The 20121-nt window shown below is 40.7% G+C and overlaps 1 protein-coding gene across 5 annotated transcripts in view; it reads left to right on the top strand.

Annotated features, from left to right (window-relative positions):
- The window catches only part of LOC139258367 (liprin-alpha-1-like), a 73795-nt gene extending 54209 nt beyond the window's left edge, over positions 1-19586 (top strand). For 4 of the 5 annotated variants that reach the window (XM_070874744.1, XM_070874743.1, XM_070874745.1 and 1 more), the window contains 4 exons: positions 9237-9305; positions 9561-9726; positions 12062-12126; positions 17712-19585. In XM_070874744.1, coding sequence (XP_070730845.1) covers positions 9237-9305; positions 9561-9726; positions 12062-12120 — 294 coding nt within the window. In that variant the 3' untranslated portion in view covers positions 12121-12126; positions 17712-19585. Of the gene's footprint in view, positions 1-9236; positions 9306-9560; positions 9727-12061; positions 12127-17711 lie in introns of all 5 variants that reach the window. The other variant, XM_070874747.1, reaches the window with a different exon arrangement.
- The last annotated feature ends 535 nt before the right edge of the window (positions 19587-20121 follow it).

The following is a 20121-nucleotide window of genomic DNA, read 5'->3' as shown; positions in this document are numbered from 1 at the left end:
GGGTCAGAATTGTGTTTTATTGTATTGCAGCACCAGGGGACTAAACACTTCCAGTTTGGAGCTGTTTTTACCAGTTCTTCTTTAACCAAAGTATGGGTAATGGTGATTGAGAGATTCAATTGGATTTAGTTTGGTCTGGGTTTTTCCATGGTGTTACAGAAGGCAGTAAAAATAATGCATGGCGAGAGGACAGAGTTGTAAATGGGCAACGATTGGGATGGTGGGAAGGAGGATACTGAAATACCTATTTCTGGGTCTGGACCAATGGTGCTTGTAACTGATGTGCTCAAAATCATGGAAGGGAGGTTAAAGTTTTCCGAAAAAGGAATACAATTTAGAGAGATGGCCAGGGTTATATGGCTGAAAACTGCCCCATTAAAAGACCAAAGGCTCTGCTGAAATTGAGACCATGAGCTGATCAAGCTTTATTAAAGGCTAACTTACTGAGCAGCATCTCTGCTGAAAAAGGAAGGGAATTGGCCTTTCTCCAACAGCTGGAGTGAATTAAAGTTTGGGTGTATTTCGAGACTAAGGGCCTAAGTTTCCCCAGGAGTACCTTTTTTTTGGAGCAACTTGATTTTTCTGGACTATCTTTTTAGTTGCAATTCTGGCCATTTAATTTGTGCCAGTGTAAGTGAGTTTGTTAGTTTTTTAGTTTATTTTTCCCAAAAGGGGGCGTTTCCAGCCACTGCCCCCTGTTTTAGGCATTTGGCCAGCAAATAGTTGCTATAAACTAACTTAGTCCAACGTATATTGCCACTTCTGTCCGCACAGAAAAACCTTAGTTAAGGAATCGGCGCAAGTAACTACATTTAAAGCAGCACCAAGCACCAAAACAAAGCACAAAAAATAATAAGCCAATTAATTAACAAATAAAATATAAGGAACCCTGCACCTAAAGCACCAAGACCAAAGTAATAAGCAATCAATAAATAACAAATAAAAAATAGAAGGGACCCTGCACCTAAAGCACCAAAATCAATCAGTAAATAACAAATAAAAAAATAGAAGTCCTACCTTAGGGAACGCAGAGGCCGCCGATGAGGGAGCCCATTCGGCCAGGGCTAGGGATGACTTGCTTCGCGCCCCTCCCACACAGCCTGCAGCACGTACTCTCAGATTCGGCCTGCCAAGAGCTACTGCACATGCGCGCAGACCCTAGTGCGCATGTGCAGAAGCGTGCCGGAACCTGGCTCCACCCCCAATCCTCCATTGGGCCACACGACGCCACGACCGAAGAGAAGCTGGGGAGCGGCCAGAATACCAATGCCTTTTTTCGGCGTGCTTGGAGGCGGACAAAAACGGCACACCTCGGGTGAGCACGCGAGAAAAACAGGTTAAGGAAACTCTAGCCCATAGGGAGTATCTAGATAAAATCAAATTGCCAGTACTTCAATGATTATCTGCGTCCTCCGATTTTTGGGGGAAAGGGGTATTGTATCTATTATGTGAGTGCAGACAAGAATGAGACTTCTGGCAAAAAATAATTGAATTCCTTAGATCCAACTATAGACCCCATGTATCATTTTCGAGTGATGCTGGCAGGACACAGCAAGTCAGTCAGCACCTGTGCAGAGAAAACGGCAAGTGACTGTCTTGGGTCAAACCCTTCAGAACTGATTTACTGAAAGGGAAGTAAACATTCTAGTGTAATCGGGGTGGAGGGGGAACCGAGATAGCCCAATCACAGAAAATAGAATGACTTGAATCCTGCTTAAAAGGGAAGCAGGAAATTGTTAAATGACTTAAATAATTATATTAGTGAGGCAATGGTAAAATATGTTAAAAGAAACAAAATAATGACAGAAAGGATGATGTTGATTGGGGGTGGTGGGAGGAGGGCGGTGTGCCAGTCATTCTCCTGGGGGAAAGGAAGGCAGGTAATAGTTCTGGATGTGAGCCCTTTAATGGAACCGTGTGAAGCTTTTTTGGAAAGAGTTCTGTCTCCAGTCTTAGTATTGGCCTGTTTTTAAATGTCCTTTTTGCAGGTGTCCTATACTCAGTGTCCAGCATTTCAGTTTTCGGTTTAGCCTGAATTTGCAGGCTTTCTCCTTTCCTCTTCTAATCAGAACATAAGAAATAGGAACAGGAGTAGGCCATTTGGCCCCCTCGAGCCTGCTCCGCCATTCAGTAAGATCATGGCTGATCTGATCATGGACTCAGCTCCACTTCCCCGCCCGCTCCCCATCACCCTTTACTTCCTTATCGCTCAAAAATCTGTCTGTCTCTGCCTTAAATGTATTCAATGTTCTCCCCATTATTCTCATTCTTTTCCCTGGGTGGGTCTCTCACCATACTTGCCCATCCATTGTTTAGTTTTTTAAATAAATTTCAATTGCCTCACTGACATGAAATTTTTTGTCATTGAGCAATTCCCTGCTTTGGGTTTAAGCAGATTGCAGGTCATTTAGCCCTTTAATATCTTCCTTGTGATTAGATTGTCTTGTTTTTCACACCACCCTCATTTCCTTAATTCTACTGAAACACTTGTGTAGCCTTCTGATTTCACTTTGGAAGACGGTTCTGCCTGAAACATTAACTTGACTTTTCTCTCCACAGATGCTGACAGACCCTGCTGTACAATTCAGTCTTTTGCAATTTTGTTTTATGTACTCTTTTCACCTGCACTGGAAAACCTGCCCTTCTAGGAATCCCAGTCATAAAACCAAGATTGTACAGTTGGTTCTTGTGCATCCCTCACTTCGCCCCCTACCATTGGTGGCCATGCCTTCAACCGTGTAGGCCCTAAGCTCTGGAAATCTCTGCCTCAGCAACCGTTTCTCCTCCAAGACCCTCCTTAACACCTACCTCTTTCACCAAGCTTTGTCGCCCTTCCTGATGTCCCTTTTGGCTCAATGGCAATTTTTGTCTGATTATGTTCCTGTGAAGCGCTTTAGGATGTTTTCCTATTATATAAATGCAAGTTATTGTTAGGACTGTCTCCACCATCATTGTGCCAGGATGGCATACCTCTGGCCCTCTTCAGTTGTGTTTTATTTTAAAACAACAACTGCACTATGTAAGTGGGTTGCTGCAGTTTGAAGTGCGAAATGTGTATAGCCTGTACCAAATCTCTACATTCTCAGGAGCCACTAGTGGAAGTTTATGGTTTCTGTGTGGTCCATTTTATATTCTGCAAATATATTTACAATGGGTAGAGTTTTCAGAAAGCAGTACTAAAATGGAGTAGCTGATGATGCACCTCATGGGTACATATGTCTGTAGTGCTGTAATGTTTTGAGTGGCGATCCTTCATTAGAACATGGTTTTGATGAAGTGCATGCCAGTGTTCTCTCTCAAATTTTTGGCCCACACAGCCCCTTTATGGACTGCACGGGCCATTTAAAATTTCAACACATTCTATTTAAAAGCCGACTCACCAGCTGCGCGGGACTCTCGAAGCGGGGACACGTTTCTTGAAGGGAACGTTGGCGTACACCCAAAGCAGTAATCTGTCCTTTCACATTCAGATGTGGATTTCCCGATTTCTAGCCTCATAGTTCATTTTTCTGTTATCTGTGCTCAGCGTTTACTCCCAAGTGTTTTTATCTACAAAGGTGAATTTTTACAAGGGGAAATGGGAAAGTTTTTTTTTAGTCATTAAAACAGTTTGTTCCAATACTAATGACTGATCTGGCAGCTGATGGTGCTGCACTGTGTGAAATTGGGAAATGCTGCGTGAGGAGAGAGCACCATCTGCTGGCAGGAAGCTGTTGTTACAGGAGTAAATTAGTAAAATCTTGCTGTGACCTAGCGTCATCTATTTCCTTTAAAAATAGTGGGCATCCAACTTTTTGGGGGTTATTATCTGTGCTGCTAGCCCACCTATGTCTGTGTTTTGTACGTGAAACTATCGAATGAGTGATTAACAATCTGTGCTGCTAGCCCACCTATGTCTGTGTTTTGTACGTGAAACTATCGAATGAGTGATTAACAAAAGCATCTTCGAGCAGGAAGTTACGATATAGGCCTAGAATTTCCTGTAGCACTGTAATCGATTTTACGCCATTGCTTTGCCAATTTTGTCGGGTCAATTAACCTGTGCATCTAATCAGACTACACCAGAGTGTAAGAAACCAGTGTGATTTAAGTGTAACAAAGAAATGCCCTTATGCTTTGTCCTGACATTTCAAATCTTTTAAGCACCGATACAACAGCTCAAAGTCGATTACAGAAAATGAATCACATTGAATTTCAAAAACCTTTGCTGCAAATAGTGTTTTAAAAGTGAATGCTTCCATCTCTATAAAATGTAGTACTTGTAATATTCAAAATGGGCACCCTCAAAAAAAAAGGATCTTGCTCTTATGGCAGTCGCTCTTTTCTACCTATTCTGTATTTTCAAACTAGCAATTTTCAAATTACGATTGGAGCCCTTGTGACATAGGGAACTATCATCCCCATCTTAACCGATTTAGATTTAAATCCACAATCGGAGGGTCACACAGCAGCCTTTGTCCCAGTGAGGCAATTTTAATATGGGCATTGGATCAAAAACTCTCCAGGGAGCTCGTCCAGAGCAACAAAGGAACTGAGGTATACTATGGTTCTTATAGTTTTAAGAAAGAGAAACCAGATTGCCTCATCGCCTTTCAAATTTGTCCCCTTGCTCTTTTGTGCAAGGTTTATTTTTTAATTCTGCTTCAAATGATCAATGACTATCAAAAGCAAACACCCGATTGTTCTGGGTGATGTATATGCTCAATGATCACATGCAAATCAAATGCACTCTTAACTGGAAACATGCAAACACGAACATGCAAATATACCTTCTAAATAATTTCTAAACATCTACCCAATGAATTTATTTCTCAAAACATTTAAGAAAATGTTTCAAATAGTTTCCAGGAAACTATGCTCTCTCTGGTAACAACTAAGTCAATTCCATTGAGTTAGCCGATCTCTTCAAAGAGATTATAAATCCAAAGGAAGCCTGTGTTCCTACAATTTTGGGTGCAAAGTTGCACCCGTTCTAAACCTGGTAAATGCAGGAAATTTGAGTTTTGCACTCTTTTGGGTGGGAGCAGGGAGGCGAAATCGTGGCTTTGCTGAATAGTGGTGGAAGGCTTTAGAGAACCGACACACATGATTGAGGGCGCAGGAAGAAAGGACTGACGTCAGGTCCAATTTTCCTCTATCTTGTGCACCGGAACTCGGTATTGTGCCACGATTATGCTGTTTTTTGGCTGCAGATTGACAGGAAATTTTGGACCATGCAGTCGTGTTCAGGCGGTTGGGGTTCTTGATATAGCTGTCTCCTATGTGGTTGAGTCCCTTCCTACTGTCATTGAGTTATTAAAGTATCTCCTCGGCCCTCCAAATGGCGTTGGAATGTGGGCAATTTACTGGCTTGAGTTGGGGTATAACAGGGGCATTCTGTGTTACTCACTATATGCTCTTTCCTAACTGATTGGGCTGTGTATTAGGACATCAGCTGACTGCTTGAGATTTGTCAATTGCATCCCAGGGAAACCAAGAGATTGGAGCTGAGCGCAGTTACATAAGAAATAGGAACAAGAGTGGCCATACGGCCCCTCTAGCCTGCTCCGCCATTCAGTAAGATCATGACTGATCTGATCATGGACTCTGCTCCACTTCCCCTCCCGCTCCCCATAACCCTTATCCCCTTATCGTTTAAGAAACTGGCTATTTCTGTCTTAAATTTATTCATGCCCTTTAGTTTTAGTCACTGAAAACATCCTCTCTGCATCCACCTTATGCTCTTGTACGTTTCGATAAGATCCTCTCTCATTCTTAATTCCAATGAGTAGAGGCCCAACCTATTCAACCATTCCTCATAAGTCAACCCCCTCATCCCCGGAATCAACCTAGTGAACCTTCTCTGAGCTGCCTCCAAAGCAAATATATCCTTTCGGAAATATAGAAACCAAAGCTGCACGCAGTATTCCAGGTGTGGCCTCACCAATACCTTGCATAGCTGTAGCAAGACTTCCCTGCTTTTATACTCCATCCTCTTTGCAATAAAGGCCAAGATACCATTGGCCTTCCTGATCACTTGCTGTACCTGCATACTATCCTTTTGTGTTTCATGCACAAGCACCCCCAGGTCCTGCTGTACTGCGGCACTTTGCAGTCTTTCTCCATTTAAATAATAACTTGCTCTTTGATTTTTTTCCTGCCAAAGTGCATGACCTCACACTTTCTGACATTATACTCCCATCTGCCAAATTTTTGCCCACTAACTTAACTTGTCTATGTCCTTTTGCAGATATTTTGTGTCCTCCTCACACATTACTTTTCCTCCCATCTTTGTATCGTCAGCAAACTTGGCTAAGTTACACTCAATCCCTTCTTTCAAGTCGTTAATATAGATTGTAAATAGTTGGGGTCCCAGCACTGATCCCTGCGGCACCTCACTAGTTACTGGTTGCCAACCAGAGAATGAGCCATTTATCCCGACTCTGTTAGTTAGCCAATCCTTTATCCATGCTAATATATTACCCCCAAACACTGTGAACCTTTATCTTGTGCAGTAACCTTTTATGTGGCACCTTGTCAAATGCCTTCTGAAATTCCAAATACACCACATCCGCTGGTTCCCCTTTATCCATCCTGTTCATTACATACTCAAAGTTGGGGGCAAATACCCAGCACTTTTATGCCTAGTATTCAGTCGTCTGAAAATGCCATTGATGCGATTCTGTCTGCAAACCAGGAGAAGATAAGGGCCAAGATAAAAGTTCACATGTACAAGGATGTATTTGGAGATATTTTCATTGCATTCCTGATAACCCAGTGGTTTCCATGGAAACAGTTGATGGGGAAGATATTCTGAGCATGGGCAGTGTACCTGTTTGGGGAGCCAGATTGAATCACGCAGAAGTGAGGCTATCCAAATGGACGTTTGCAGAAATTGAAAAGCCTGAGCTTTTTCTGCAGGTTTTGTGACCATAAAGCATTAGTCCTCAATCTCTTCCCCTTTAAGGGTGTTCTTGTGCACATTGAAGGCGGCAATTTTTTTCTGGCACCTATGCTTTTTAATGTCCAACTGAGATGGTTAGCAGGTAAAAGAAACTAATGCCCCGTGACATGCATTATGAAACCATTGAGGTATACAGGAAATCAGTTTAAAGTAGAGCCTGGCATTGGCTCAGAAATATTCAACAGGCACCAGATATTTTATTTATACTTCGACTGAACAATTTCCTGAGGAGTATTGTTTCATCTGCTATGTATGGAAAAGAAAACAAATATTTTTAAGACTCCACACTTGACAGCTGGTATTTTTCATGTCAGCTATGCATTTTGTTCATACTGGCCCTTTGTAAGCCAGTTGATGCTCCTGGCGTTTTTTTATTCAATCTGGGATGTGGGTGTCGCTGGCAAGGCCAGCATTTATTGCCCTTAAGATAAGCCGCTGCCTTTTACTGCTGTTGTCCGTGTGGTGAAGGTACTCCCACTACTGTTAGGGAGGGAGTTTCAGGATTTTGACCCAGCGACAATGACAGAACAACGATATACTTCCAAGTCAGGATGATGAATGACTTGGAGGGTAACTAGCAGGTGGTGGTGGTGCTCCTATGCGTCTGCTTCCCTTGTCCTTCTAGGTGGTAGAGGTCGCGGGCTTGGGAGGTGCTACCGAAGAAGCCTTGGCGAGTTGCTGTAGTGCATCTTGTGGAGTCAGGTGGTGTGACACTCGCCGCACAATACCCAGCCTCTGCTTGTTGCCACATTATTTAATGTGGTTGGATCAGTTAAGTTTCTGGTCAATGGTGACTCCCAGGATGTTGATGGTGCAGGATTCGGTGATGGTAATGCCATTGAATGGCAATGGACGGTGGTTAGACTCTCGCTTGTTGGAGATGATCATTGCCTGGCACTTGTGGCGCAAATGTTTCTTGGTACTTATCAGCCCAAGCCTGAATGTTATCCAAGTCTTGCTGCATGTGGGCATGGACCGCTTCATTATCTGAGGAGTAGCGAATGGCACTGAACACTGCAGTCATCAGAAAACATCGCCACTTCTGACCTTATGAATGAGGGAAGGTCATTGATGAAGCAGTTGAAGATGGTTGGGCTGAGGACACTGCCCTGAGGAATTTCTGCAGCGATATCCTGGGACTGTGATGATTGACCTCCAACCACCACATCCATCTTCCTTTGTGCTAGGTTTGACTCCAGCCAATGGAGAGTATTCTGCCTGATTCCCATTGACTTCAGCTTTACTAGGGCACTTGATGCCACACTCAGTCAAATGCTGTCTTGATGTCCAGGGCAGTCACTCACCTCGCCTCACCTCTAGCATTCAGCTCTTTTGTCCATTTGGAACACAGCTTTGATGCTCGTGGTTGTGTTCTATTGATGATCTAACCTATTCCTTCTTAGATTAAGCAATCATAGAACGCTGCAGCACACAAGTAATTCTGTGTCGATGTTTTACTCCAGTGGACCCAGCTCATCTAATCCCACTCTTCTGCTCTAATCATTAATCTTTTTCAAGCAACAATCTAATTGCCTCTTCAATAATTTAATTGTCTCTACTTTAATGGTGATTTGCGGCAGAGAATTCCAAATTCTAATCACTATCTGCATAAGGATTTTTTTGCTGACCTCCCCTTTATTTGTTTTTGTGATTATCTTCAATTTGAGTTCTGTTATTGGCAGTATACCTGGAACCTCGATGTAAATTCACAATCAGGGCTTTGTTAATTCCAAAGGTGGCGGGGCAAAGAGAAACCACAAGGCTTGCTGCTTCATGCCAAAAAGCTGAATTCTGGTGAAAGATGTGAGAAATTTGGGCTTCTCGGCCTTGAAAAGATACACCTTAGAATTGATCTAATAGAGGATTATAAGAATAGGCAAATCTTTTTCAATTTAAATTTTCTACTCTGATCTTGATCTGTTTTACTGAAGCAATTCTATTGAGTTTTGTTTGAAAGCTGTTAACGCAGTGTCTGTTGACTATACACTAGTTTTGCTATTAAATAGCAGGCTTGTGATGAAAGTAAAGTGCATGGGGTGCTGTATTGCACAGGAAGAGGGATGTTTGTGAGATGACAAGTTCAATTCCAAACAACATTAAAGGATAATTGCACTCCCATTGGAATCTGTACCTCCTGAGTAATCTACTCCCACCACACTGTCTTGAGATGCTCGCTGTACTTTGGATAATTGTTTTCTTTATGTTCAGCGTAGTACTGCAATCTGTATTGGATGATTACACTGAAAGGCTTTCAATTTACATTAAGAAGTAATGGTGACATTTATGCTTGCAGGCTCGCCAATCGCTGGAGAGAGAATTTAACAACCTTTTGGCTCTCGGAACGGACAGGAGACTAGATGATGTAAGATTCAAACCTAATCTTTTCTTCACAGATTCTTGTGATTTCCAGATCCTTCCCCATTCATTCAACTTCCACATACAAATAGGGATTTAGTGATGGTTCTGTTCAAAGAAACTTCAAACACTAATTTTATGTCACTGTAAATCGGGCATATTTTCTACAGTTAATGAATCTGTATGTCGCTGTGGGCAGTTATCTACAAGAACAGATAACTGGAAATAACTAATGAAATGGTTTTATTTCCTTGCCTGTAAGGAGGATGAAAAGGGTTTCAGAAGAGCACCTTCCTGGAGAAAGAAGTTCCGACCAAAGGACGTACGGGGTCTGACGCCTGGATCAGCAGAAACGTTACCTGCTAATTTTAGAGTTACCTCAACAATGTCTTCACCCTCCATGCAGCCAAAGAAGATGCAAACAGATGGTAATTATTGATTTCCTATTGGATGACATTAGTTGACACTTTATATTACTATTTCAAATTGCTACTGGATGTGATCCTACGATAAACGTTTAAAAGCTTTGAATGGTCTTTTGCGTGTGTAGGAACTTTTCATTCCTTAACTTGGCTTGATTCAATGAGGTTTCTGTTGTAAATAAAATTGAATGCCAGTTTATGGCGCACATTGTCCGTGAATGCTAGCTCAGAGATCAAAATGTCTTGGCTCATAAAAATATATTTGCCACAGCTTTGGACTGTTAGCCCATGTGAAAAATAGTCATCCGCTCTCTAGTAAAATAACACCAAATGATAACATTGGAGCGTTACTGATGTTCCAAAAGCATGCCTTTTGAGAAGAATTTATTTTCCTTTTATGATGTGTGCTATTGTGACCTTTTTTAACCTAGAAATTTAAGCCATTTGTCAAGGCCCATAATGCAGGGCATCACCTAGCTTGAAAAATATAGGTGATGCAGTCTCCGACACCAAGAACTCTGAGGTTATGAGGTGTCAGATGAACTCCTTTCACTGACATACTTACATTTTGGTTTTTTTTAAACAAAGATTTTAATTACAGCCTGGATTTCATCACAGCTGAGGCAAGCAAAACATTATCTTTACATTTCCACTGGAATTTCGTCTATCTAGGCCTTATCAGCCTGAGCTCCTGCTGCTAATCACTACCTGGCGACTTTCTATTGGAAAGTCATGTGTGCACAGGGTCTTTGAATAGTCAATGGGATTTTTTTACGTCCACCCGAGGGGGAAGACGGGGCCTCGGTTTAATGTCTCATCCAAAAAATGGCATTTCCGACAGTGCAGCACTCCCTCACCACTGAGCCACAGTAAGCAAGAGCAGAGGAGTTCTCCCTGGTGTTCTGGCCAATATTTATCCTTCAATCCAAACTTAAAAATCAGATAATTGTCACATTCTTGTTTGTGGGAGCTTGCTGCGCTCAAATTGTTGGCGGCCACGTTTCCTACATTACAACAGTGATGACACTTCAAAAATACTTCATTGGCTGTAAAGTACTTTAAGACGAGATCGTGGAAAGTGCGATATAAATGCAAGTTCGTTCTCCTTTTTCTTATAGTCAGCATTCACTGTCTTGGCTTATGAAAAATGATCAATTGGGTAAGGTCCTGGAGGTAACCACACTCCATGAAAGTGCACCCCAGCATGAAGCAGAGCTTTTCTAGGAGGAGAGGCAGGGGCACAAGTAATCTAGTTTATAACACACATGTTACAGTTTCTATTGGATTTTTCCAAGAATAAATTCTTGATCTGAAGATTGGTATAGACATTCACCACACTTTTAAGCCACAGTTGATGCATAATGTAAACATCATTTATGGAACAATACCACAATAATCAACAGCCTCAGTGCTTCCGAGTAAGATCACGTTTGCTTCAAGGCACATACACGTCGTGATGCTTGTTCTCGGTTATTGCTTGCATGTGGTTCAGACAGCGTTCATATCATTCATTCAGCCGCTGAGATAAATTAGGCAACTTGGAGTCTTTCAGACTGTACTTAGAGAAAATTGCACCAGTTGCTGCATGTGCTTGTCTAACTGGGAATAAGGAATTATGAGCAATGGTTGGACTAGGAAGATGAAAGGGTCACCATATTATTAATCTGCTAGATCAAGTGCATGATAAAAATAATACCTCAATTTTTAAAGGCTGTCAGTATTGTAAGCTCTTTCCCCATATTCTTTAATATTTCCCGTGTTTATCTCTAACACCCTCTTAAGCATTGTAATTGACTGCTGTGATGTGTTCTTTGAGTGGGGAGGAAAAGTTCTTTTACCCTCCCTTCAATGTGAGATACATGTCCTGTTTCTTCTCTATAAATTAAATCCAAAAAATATCAAAGGACTTGTCCCTAAAGATGTGGTTTGATTCCTTCATTTTTAACAGTTGCAGGCTCAGTAGCCTTGGCTAAATATGAAGTTACATTTTGTGAGGCCCTGCGCTAGACAACCAACTCGACAGGTGCTTATCTGATTACATGCTGGCTGCACGTGGGCCCCACCAACAGTGCATGGTCTTGAAAAATCTACCCTCTAGTACTTGATCAGGTGCAGCCTATGTCACAATAAGAATCTGCAGCATTGTAAAAAATTTGCTGTCCTTACAAACCTAGGAGGGAATATTTGCTCTTAGAAATCTGATTTGGGCTGTGAAATTTTAAATCTCCTCGGGTTTCGATGCCTGAAGAAACAATCAGTTTTGCTTGTGCATTTGTGAAATGCCTGATCTGTAACTAACTGCATGTTTTCTGCATGCTATCTCTTTTGGTGCAAATCGTAGGCAATGTTTCTGGGGAGCAAAGAATGGATTCTGCTACTGTACGAACCTATTCGTGTTAATTTTGGGTAAGTATTCACACCGCAGTATCTCCCTGCCAAGACCTCTGCATGATCACAGGCAGACGGTACCTTTGTTTTTAAGATTCAGATGGGAATACTGTGCGTCTTCACAATATTTTTCCTTTTATTTTAAAGCAGAGATTTCTTCAGCTGCCTGCACTGAGTCGAAGATGTATTTAGGCAAGATAATAAGCCAATGGCTGAGTGGCAGGGAGAGTTGGGGACTGCAGTGACTTTTTAAAAATAATGAGATTTGGCTGTGCACCCTCTGTCTATTTACTACAAATTGTTCTATGTCTGGCCCCATTCAGAATTTGCAAGTGTTGTCATGGCCAAATTATCAAGTAAATCTTCCAGCCATTAGAAACCTTAGCTATTGAGCACATGAAGGTGTGTTTGGAGATGCATCTTGCTGTCAGTACTTTAAGTACTAGTGCTTAACCATCTTGCAGAGGGCAAGTTTGTGCAATGTGAAAGACCCCTGATTTGAGTGATGTGGAGTTCATGGTTAGTATTTTAGTCTTTGTAGCCTCGAGTTTTTAATGTTCTCCTGATCTGTAAACCCTACACTATTCTCAGGCCAACAGGGTGGAGAGGTGATCTGCTCTTAAGTCGGTCAGTGCTGCTGTTAAATGAGTTTCTGCACATGTGTGGGAAAGAGACTTGTCCTAGAACATTGCACTTTTGATTGTAATTACCCACGCAAAGGGAGCCCGCGCAATGACACTTTTTTGGTAACTTTTTTTCCGAAAGGAACTAGGGTAGGTTTTGTTTTCCTTTTAAACCTTAACTGAATATTTGTGTGGCCTAAGGTGTCCCAATATATTGCTTTAGCTTTGTGTGTTAATTATGAGCATAGCTCATCGAAACACAACTTTGTAATCTTAGGACTTGGACGCCCGGACACTGCCTGCTTTTCATCTGTATCAGAGAGCTTCAGGCCGATTGTGATGCCATATACATGAGCATAAACTCTCCAAAGGAAACCTGGTCCAAGTCGATGGATTCAGCGAGGGTTCCCAGTTCAGTTATGCCAATTAGTATGCGCATGTGTATGTAAATCCTTTTATTCAAAGATTGACCATTTTAAAAAGTAAAGAAATAATTTAGTAGGCTTTCTGCTTGTAGGGTTGAACAACACCCACCATCAAAAGATGAATTGCAAAATGAGGGGTAAACCCAATATGAACAGAACCTGCTGCAATCATAGTGCGACACACAGTCCCTTTCCCTGTTTAAGAATATAAGAATTAGGAATTCAACAAGATCATGGCTGATCTGGCCGTGGACTCAGCTCCACTTATCCGCCCGCTCCCCGTAACCCTTAATTCCCTTATTGGTTAAAAATCTATCTATCTGTGATTTGAATACATTCAATGAGCTAGCCTCAACTGCTTCCTTGGGCAGAGAATTCCACAGATTCACAACCCTCTAGGAGAAGAAATTCCTTCTCAACTCGGTTTTAAATTGGCTCCCCCGTATTTTGAGGCTGTGCTCCCTAGTTCTCGTCTCCCCGACCAGTGGAAACAACCTCTCTGCCTATATCTTGTCTATCCCTTTCATTATTTTAAATGTTTCTATAAGATCACCCCTCATCCTTCTGAACTCCAACGAGTAAAGACCCAGTCTACTCAATCTATCATCATAAGGTAACCCCCTAATCTCTGAAATCAGCCTAGTGAATCATCTCTGTACCCCCTCCAAAGCTAGTATATCCTTCCTTAAGAAAGATGACCAAAACTGCACGCAGTACTCCAGGTGCGGCCTCACCAACAACCCTATACAGTTGCAGCAGGACCTCCCTGCTTTTGTACTCCATCCCTCTCGCAATGAAGGCCAACATTCCATTCGCCTTCCTGATTACCTGTTGCACCTGCAAACTAACTTTTTGGGATTCATGCACAAGGACCCCCAGGTCCCTCTGCATCGCAGCATGTTGTAATTTCTCCCCATTCAAATAATAATCCCTTTTACTGTTTTTTTTCCAAGGTGGATGACCTCACATTTTCCAACATTGTATTCCATCTGCCAAACCTTAGCCCATTCGCTTAACCTATCTAAATCTCTGCTGCCTCTCAGTGTCCTCTACACAACCCGCTTTCCCACTAATCTTTGTGTCATCTGCAAATTTTATCACACTACACTCTGTCCCCTCTTCCAGGTCATCTATGTATATTGTAAACAGTTGTGGTCCCAGCACCGATCCCTGTGGCACACCACTAACCACCGATTTCCAACCCGAAAAGGACCCATTTATCCCGACTCTCTGCTTTCTGTTAGCCAGCCAATTCTCTATCCATGCTAATACATTTCCTCTGACTCCGCGTACCTTTATCTTCTGCAGTAACCTTTTGTGTGGCACCTTATCGAATGCCTTTTGGAAATCTAAATACACCACATCCATCGGTACACCTCTATCCACCATGCTCGTTATATCCTCAAAGAATTCCAGTAAATTAGTTAAACATGATTTCCCCTTCATGAATCCATGTTGCATCTGCTTGATTGCACTATTCCTATCTAGATGTCCCGCTATTTCTTCCTTAATGATAGCTTCAAGCATTTTCCCCACTACAGATGTTAAACTAACCGGCCTATAGTTACCTGCCTTTTGTCTGCCCCCTTTTTTAAACAGAGGCGTTACATTAGCTGCTTACTAATCCACTGGTACCTCCCCAGAGTCCAGAGAATTTTGGTAGATTATAACGAATGCATCTGCTATAACTTCCGCCATCTCTTTTAATACCCTGGGATGCATTTCATCAGGGCCAGGGGACTTGTCTACCTTGAGTCCCATTAACCTGTCCAGCACTACCCCACTAGTGATAGTGATTATCTCAAGGTCCTCCCTTCCCACATTCTAATGACCAGCAATTTTTGGCATGGTTTTTGTGTCTTCCACTGTGAAGACTGAAGCAAAATAATTGTTTAAGGTCTCAGCCATTTCCACATTTCCCATTATTGAATCCCCCTTCTCATTTTCTAAGGGACCAACATTTACTTTAGTCACTCTTTTCCGTTTTATATATCGGTAAAAGCTTTTACTATCTGTTTTTATGTTTTGTGCAAGTTTACTTTTGTAATCTATCTTTCCTTTCTTTATTGCTTTCTTAGTCATTCTTTGCTGTCGTTTAAAATTTTCCCAATCTTCTAGTTTCCCACTAACCTTGGCCACCTTATACGCATTGGTTTTTAATTTGATATTCTCCTTTATTTCCTTGGTTATCCACGGCTGGTTATCACTTCTCTTACCGCCTTCTTTTTCACTGGAATATATTTTTGTTGAGCACTATGAAAGAGCTCCTTAAAAGTCATCCACTGTTCCTCAATTGTGCCACCGTTTAGTCTGTGTTTCCAGTCTGCTTTAGCCAACTCTGCCCTCATCCCACTGTAGTCCCCTTTGTTTAAGCATAGTACGCTCGTTTGAGACACTACTTCCTCACCCTCAATCTGTATTACAAATTCAACCATACTGTGATCACTCATTCCGAGAGGATCTTTTACTAGGAGATCGTTTATTATTCCTGTCTCATTACACAGAACCAGATCTAGTGCGGGAAGTGCTTCTTTATTTTTCCCCGTACTGATAACCAGCACGGGACGTGCCTTCAGTTTCATAGGGAAGTGGCAATGATACAGCAAATGTTGCATGCAAACTCCTTTTAGCAGTGTACCTGGTGAAGATAGTTAAAAGCCCAAGTGCTTAAAACCATTGAAGTGGATATATTTGAAGAGCGGGAAGTTAATCTGATATACTTGGCTAACCAACGCCACCTGAATAGTCTACCTGATTATTTATGTGACTGTTTGTGGGATTTTGCGGTGTACGAATTGCTTTTCTAAATAACCATAGATACTACACCTTAAAAGTAATTCATTGGATGTGAATTGCTTTCCGATGACCTGAGAATGTGAAAGGCACTAAATAAATGCAAGTTCATTTGGTTTTTGTGTGCATTCCATCCTAATTTATTTTGCCAATTATATTGAATTTATTTGAATTTGTTTCAATTTTAGCCTATGGAGCACACATTTTCTAGACTGATTTGGGTTGTGATCTGAATTCAAGAGTTTAAAAAAAAAACCTAGCTAAATAATTAGAAGGTCTATATTTTTCGGGATTTTATATTATTGCACTATTTTCTGCTGTCTAAATTTCTTTTTTAAAGTTTGGAATGTGGCTGCCAGAGTTGCATAATGTACTACTGTTCCCTCATGTTAACTCTTAAGTCATTTTATTTCACACACAATGTGACAGATTTAGTAATTTAAATTAAACAATGTAAATAAAATACCAATGTAAAGAAAAAGAGCGAAACACATCGGATTAACAGATAATTTGATATAACTGCCAGAATTCAGAGTAAATTGTGCTATAATTTTGAGGGCAGGAAGATAAAATACAATAACTAAAACATCTATACTTTATTGTAGTAGTACGAGAACTATTTCAAATTAGTGAATTGCTCAAGCTCTTTCTCAGTTATGCGCTGAAGCATTCTGCTGTGTTTCTCAATGGTTACTTCAATAATGAATAAAACATTAATTTTATTCCAAGGGGAATAAGAGTAAGGAAGTCTTGCTACAATTGTATAGAGCCTTGGTGAGACCACACCTGGAGTACTGTGTACAGTTTTGGTCTCCTTATCTAAGGAAGGATGTACTTGCCTTGAAGGTGGTGCAATAAAAGTTCACTAGATTGATTCCTGGGATGAGAGATTGTGTAGAATGGGCCTAGACTCTCTGGAGTTTAGAAGAATGAGAGATGATCTTATTGAAACATACAAGATTCTGAAGGAGATTGACTGGGTAGATGATGAGAGGATGTTTCCACTGGCGGGCATGTCTCGAACTAGGAGGCACAGTCTCTGGATAAGAGATAGGCCATTTAAGACAGATATGGAGGAATTTCTTCACTGAGGGTTGTGAATCTTTGGAATTCTCTGCCCCAGAGGACTGTGGATGCTGAGTCTCTGAATATATTCAAGGCTGAGATAGATCAATTTTTGGAGTTTAGGGGAATCAAGGGATATGGAGATCGGGCAGGAAAGTGGAGTTGAGGCCAATGATCAGCCACGATCTTATTGAATGGCGGAGCAGGCTCGAGGATCCGTATGGCCTACTCCTGCTCCTATTTCTTATGTTCTTAAAATCGTACTGAAAGATGGTATGTGATAAATGAAAATTAATGTTTTGATCATGATGACTTGGTTGTGCAAGTGAAGTTAGAGACTTTTGTATTGCGAACAATGCAAATAAATTACAATTGTGCACTTGCAGTTTTACACCAACACAAAGCAACGTAGTGGAACCATGGCAAGTACTTTGGAAGAAGTAGAATTTAAATTTGTTTTGAGATAATTGTTTTCCCAAACAGCATTCCTGAAGTTACATTTTTGTGATAGTCCTGATACTAAATCCTTGACAACTTCAGTTCTGCCACACTAGCCGTGTAAAATTATTTTTTTTTTCATTTCTTGTCCGTGCATCTCTCCAGTCTTGGCAATGAAGTTACCCTGCAGTATTGGTACCTGTTGTATTTAGCTCTGTGTCTAGTTTAGGTATTTAATCGTGTTGTTTTTATTTTTCAGTTCATTCACACTATTTCAACAGATGATGACGCAGCATTCAAAGCCTCTGTGCAGGAACTTTACATCACATGAAATGCTGGGAAAGCCGGGAGATCTGTGATGTAGCAATATTTCTAACTTGGACTTAATATTTTACTACAGAGATTTTAATTAGTTGAACCACGACTCACGAGTACCCTAGATATAAAATTTTAGAATAAATGTTTCTTATATTTATGTAAACCTGTTTCAATATTGATTTATTGTAGATCTGGCATCTCGCTTTAATTGTGTACTCTTGCTTAGAACACATTTATAATTATGTACAATTTCTTACATCAATTTTCTTTACTCTTAATCATATTTTTTTCAAGGAAATGTACCATATGTCTGTATGTATTCATCCCTGTGAAAATCATGGGGGTTTTGTAAATCGTTATGTAATTACTACAGATATTCAGATGTTTTTTTATAAAGTTCAGGACAAAAAAATGGGTATAATGGCATTTTCATGCTGTTTTCCCAAAAGAAACTGCATGCTGACAGCACGAAGTGTGTTGATGTTGTAGTTAGTCTGAAGTCTGTAATTAAATCCTTAAACCATCTCTTCGCATTTTTAAAGCTGTAAATTCTTGTCCATTTTTCAGTATGGTTAATGAATAGATGGATATAATCAGAGATGTGACTATTGAGGAAAAGGTGGGATTGAATGCGAGTAAAGGAACTCCTGCCATAACTCCAATGTTATTTCCTCCCCTTACTTTACTCTTAAGAAAAGGCTGGTATAACTTTTCAATGGACCAATATCAATGACAGTGATGTCAATTGGGGGGGGAAGGAAAGGAGGAGAGCAGGACTATTCAACTTGAAAAGTATAAGAAGCGGGGTACTTTTAAAAATAAAATGAAAGCCTTATTTATTTTTCATGAAATATGGTTAAGTTTTTGCAACCCTTTTCTAATCTATAGATATTGTGCATTTTACTTTTTAAAAGACGACCCATAAATAGGAGATCGGGAAAATGTTATCTTGGCTTCATCAATAAGAGTGTTCAGTATTTTTAAATAATCCATCAACATGTCAGCTGCAGTTTTGTTGGTATCATGGTGAGTTATGTATTGTGTACCAACACATTGTAAATCTGTCCTAAAGCTATGCTGAATGGTCAATTTTTAATGTATGATGGCCTGAATCATGTACTGTTATTTGTCCAATATTTTGTTGCTGTCTGAGTTTCTCTCTCTGCCTTCTTGTAACAAATTATGTACAGTCTATACAGTACTTTGAACTATTTTTATCACAGTATTTATTGCTTTCTTTCAATAAAATACTTAAACTTTTATTTTCCACTGCCAATAAACGAAAAAGAAAACAAGTTATTCAATGTGTGAGGCTTTTGCAATGCAAGGTGCTCTCGACTTATTCCATCAAATTGAGCAGTGGCTTTCGAAAATGGGATCGCCCGGAGCAACAACTTGTATTTATATAGCATCTTTAAAGTAGCAAAATGTCCCAAGGTGCTTCAAGAGCATTATTAATCAAAATTTGATACAAATTCACAACAGGAGATATCAGAACAGCTGACCAAAAGCCTGGCTGAAGAGGTAGGTTTTAAGGAGCATCTTGCGAGGCGGAGAGGTTTAGGGAGGGAATTCCAGAGCTTCAGGCCAAGGCAGCTGAAGGCATGGCTGCCACAAGTGGGAGCGATTAGAATCGGTGATACCCAAGAGGCCAGAATTAGAGGAGTGCAGAAATCTTGAAGGCTTGTAGGGCGGGAGGAGGTGACAGAGATAAGATGGGGTGAGACTATGAAGGGATTTGAATGCAAGGAGCAGTGGATTTGCATACCATCTCTGAGACCTAAGTTTGAATAGAGCCTACTCGATATATATCAATTTACTCGATATATATCAATTCTGGCTGTAAGAAGCTGAGGTGAATTGAGTTTGAAAAGTCTCAATCCAGTTCCTGCTGAGTACGAGTTCACAACACAACTTCTCTCAACTAAACAGTAACTCAGCAGTCGTACTTTGAGATCAGAGGGCTTCATGTAAGATATTCTTCTGAGGTCCTAATTAATGTATAGCTTTGGGGCAACATTAAACATTTTTACTCTGGCTTGTACTAATCTTGAATAGAGAATGTTTAATGCTAATTTTGAACATTAAAAAGGCAATATATGTAATGCCTGTGGTATCTGTCATCTTGAGTAACAGGGCACATGACAGAATGGAAAATAAAAATGTTGAGCTGACATCGTTATCTCAGCTTTTCAAATGTTATCTCATCTTTGTGTTGACTCTTCAGTAATATGTTTTAAGAACATAATAGGAACAGGAGTAAGCCATACGAACCCTTGACCCTGCTCTGCCATTCAATAAGATCATGGCTGATCTGATAATTGACTCGGCTCCACTTCCCCACCTGCTCC

Source organism: Pristiophorus japonicus, unplaced genomic scaffold (genome assembly GCF_044704955.1).
Source record: "Pristiophorus japonicus isolate sPriJap1 unplaced genomic scaffold, sPriJap1.hap1 HAP1_SCAFFOLD_947, whole genome shotgun sequence".
Classification (NCBI taxonomy): domain Eukaryota; kingdom Metazoa; phylum Chordata; class Chondrichthyes; family Pristiophoridae; genus Pristiophorus; species Pristiophorus japonicus.
Note: the sequence above shows the minus strand (reverse complement) of the source record. Positions and strands in the feature narration are given on the sequence as shown.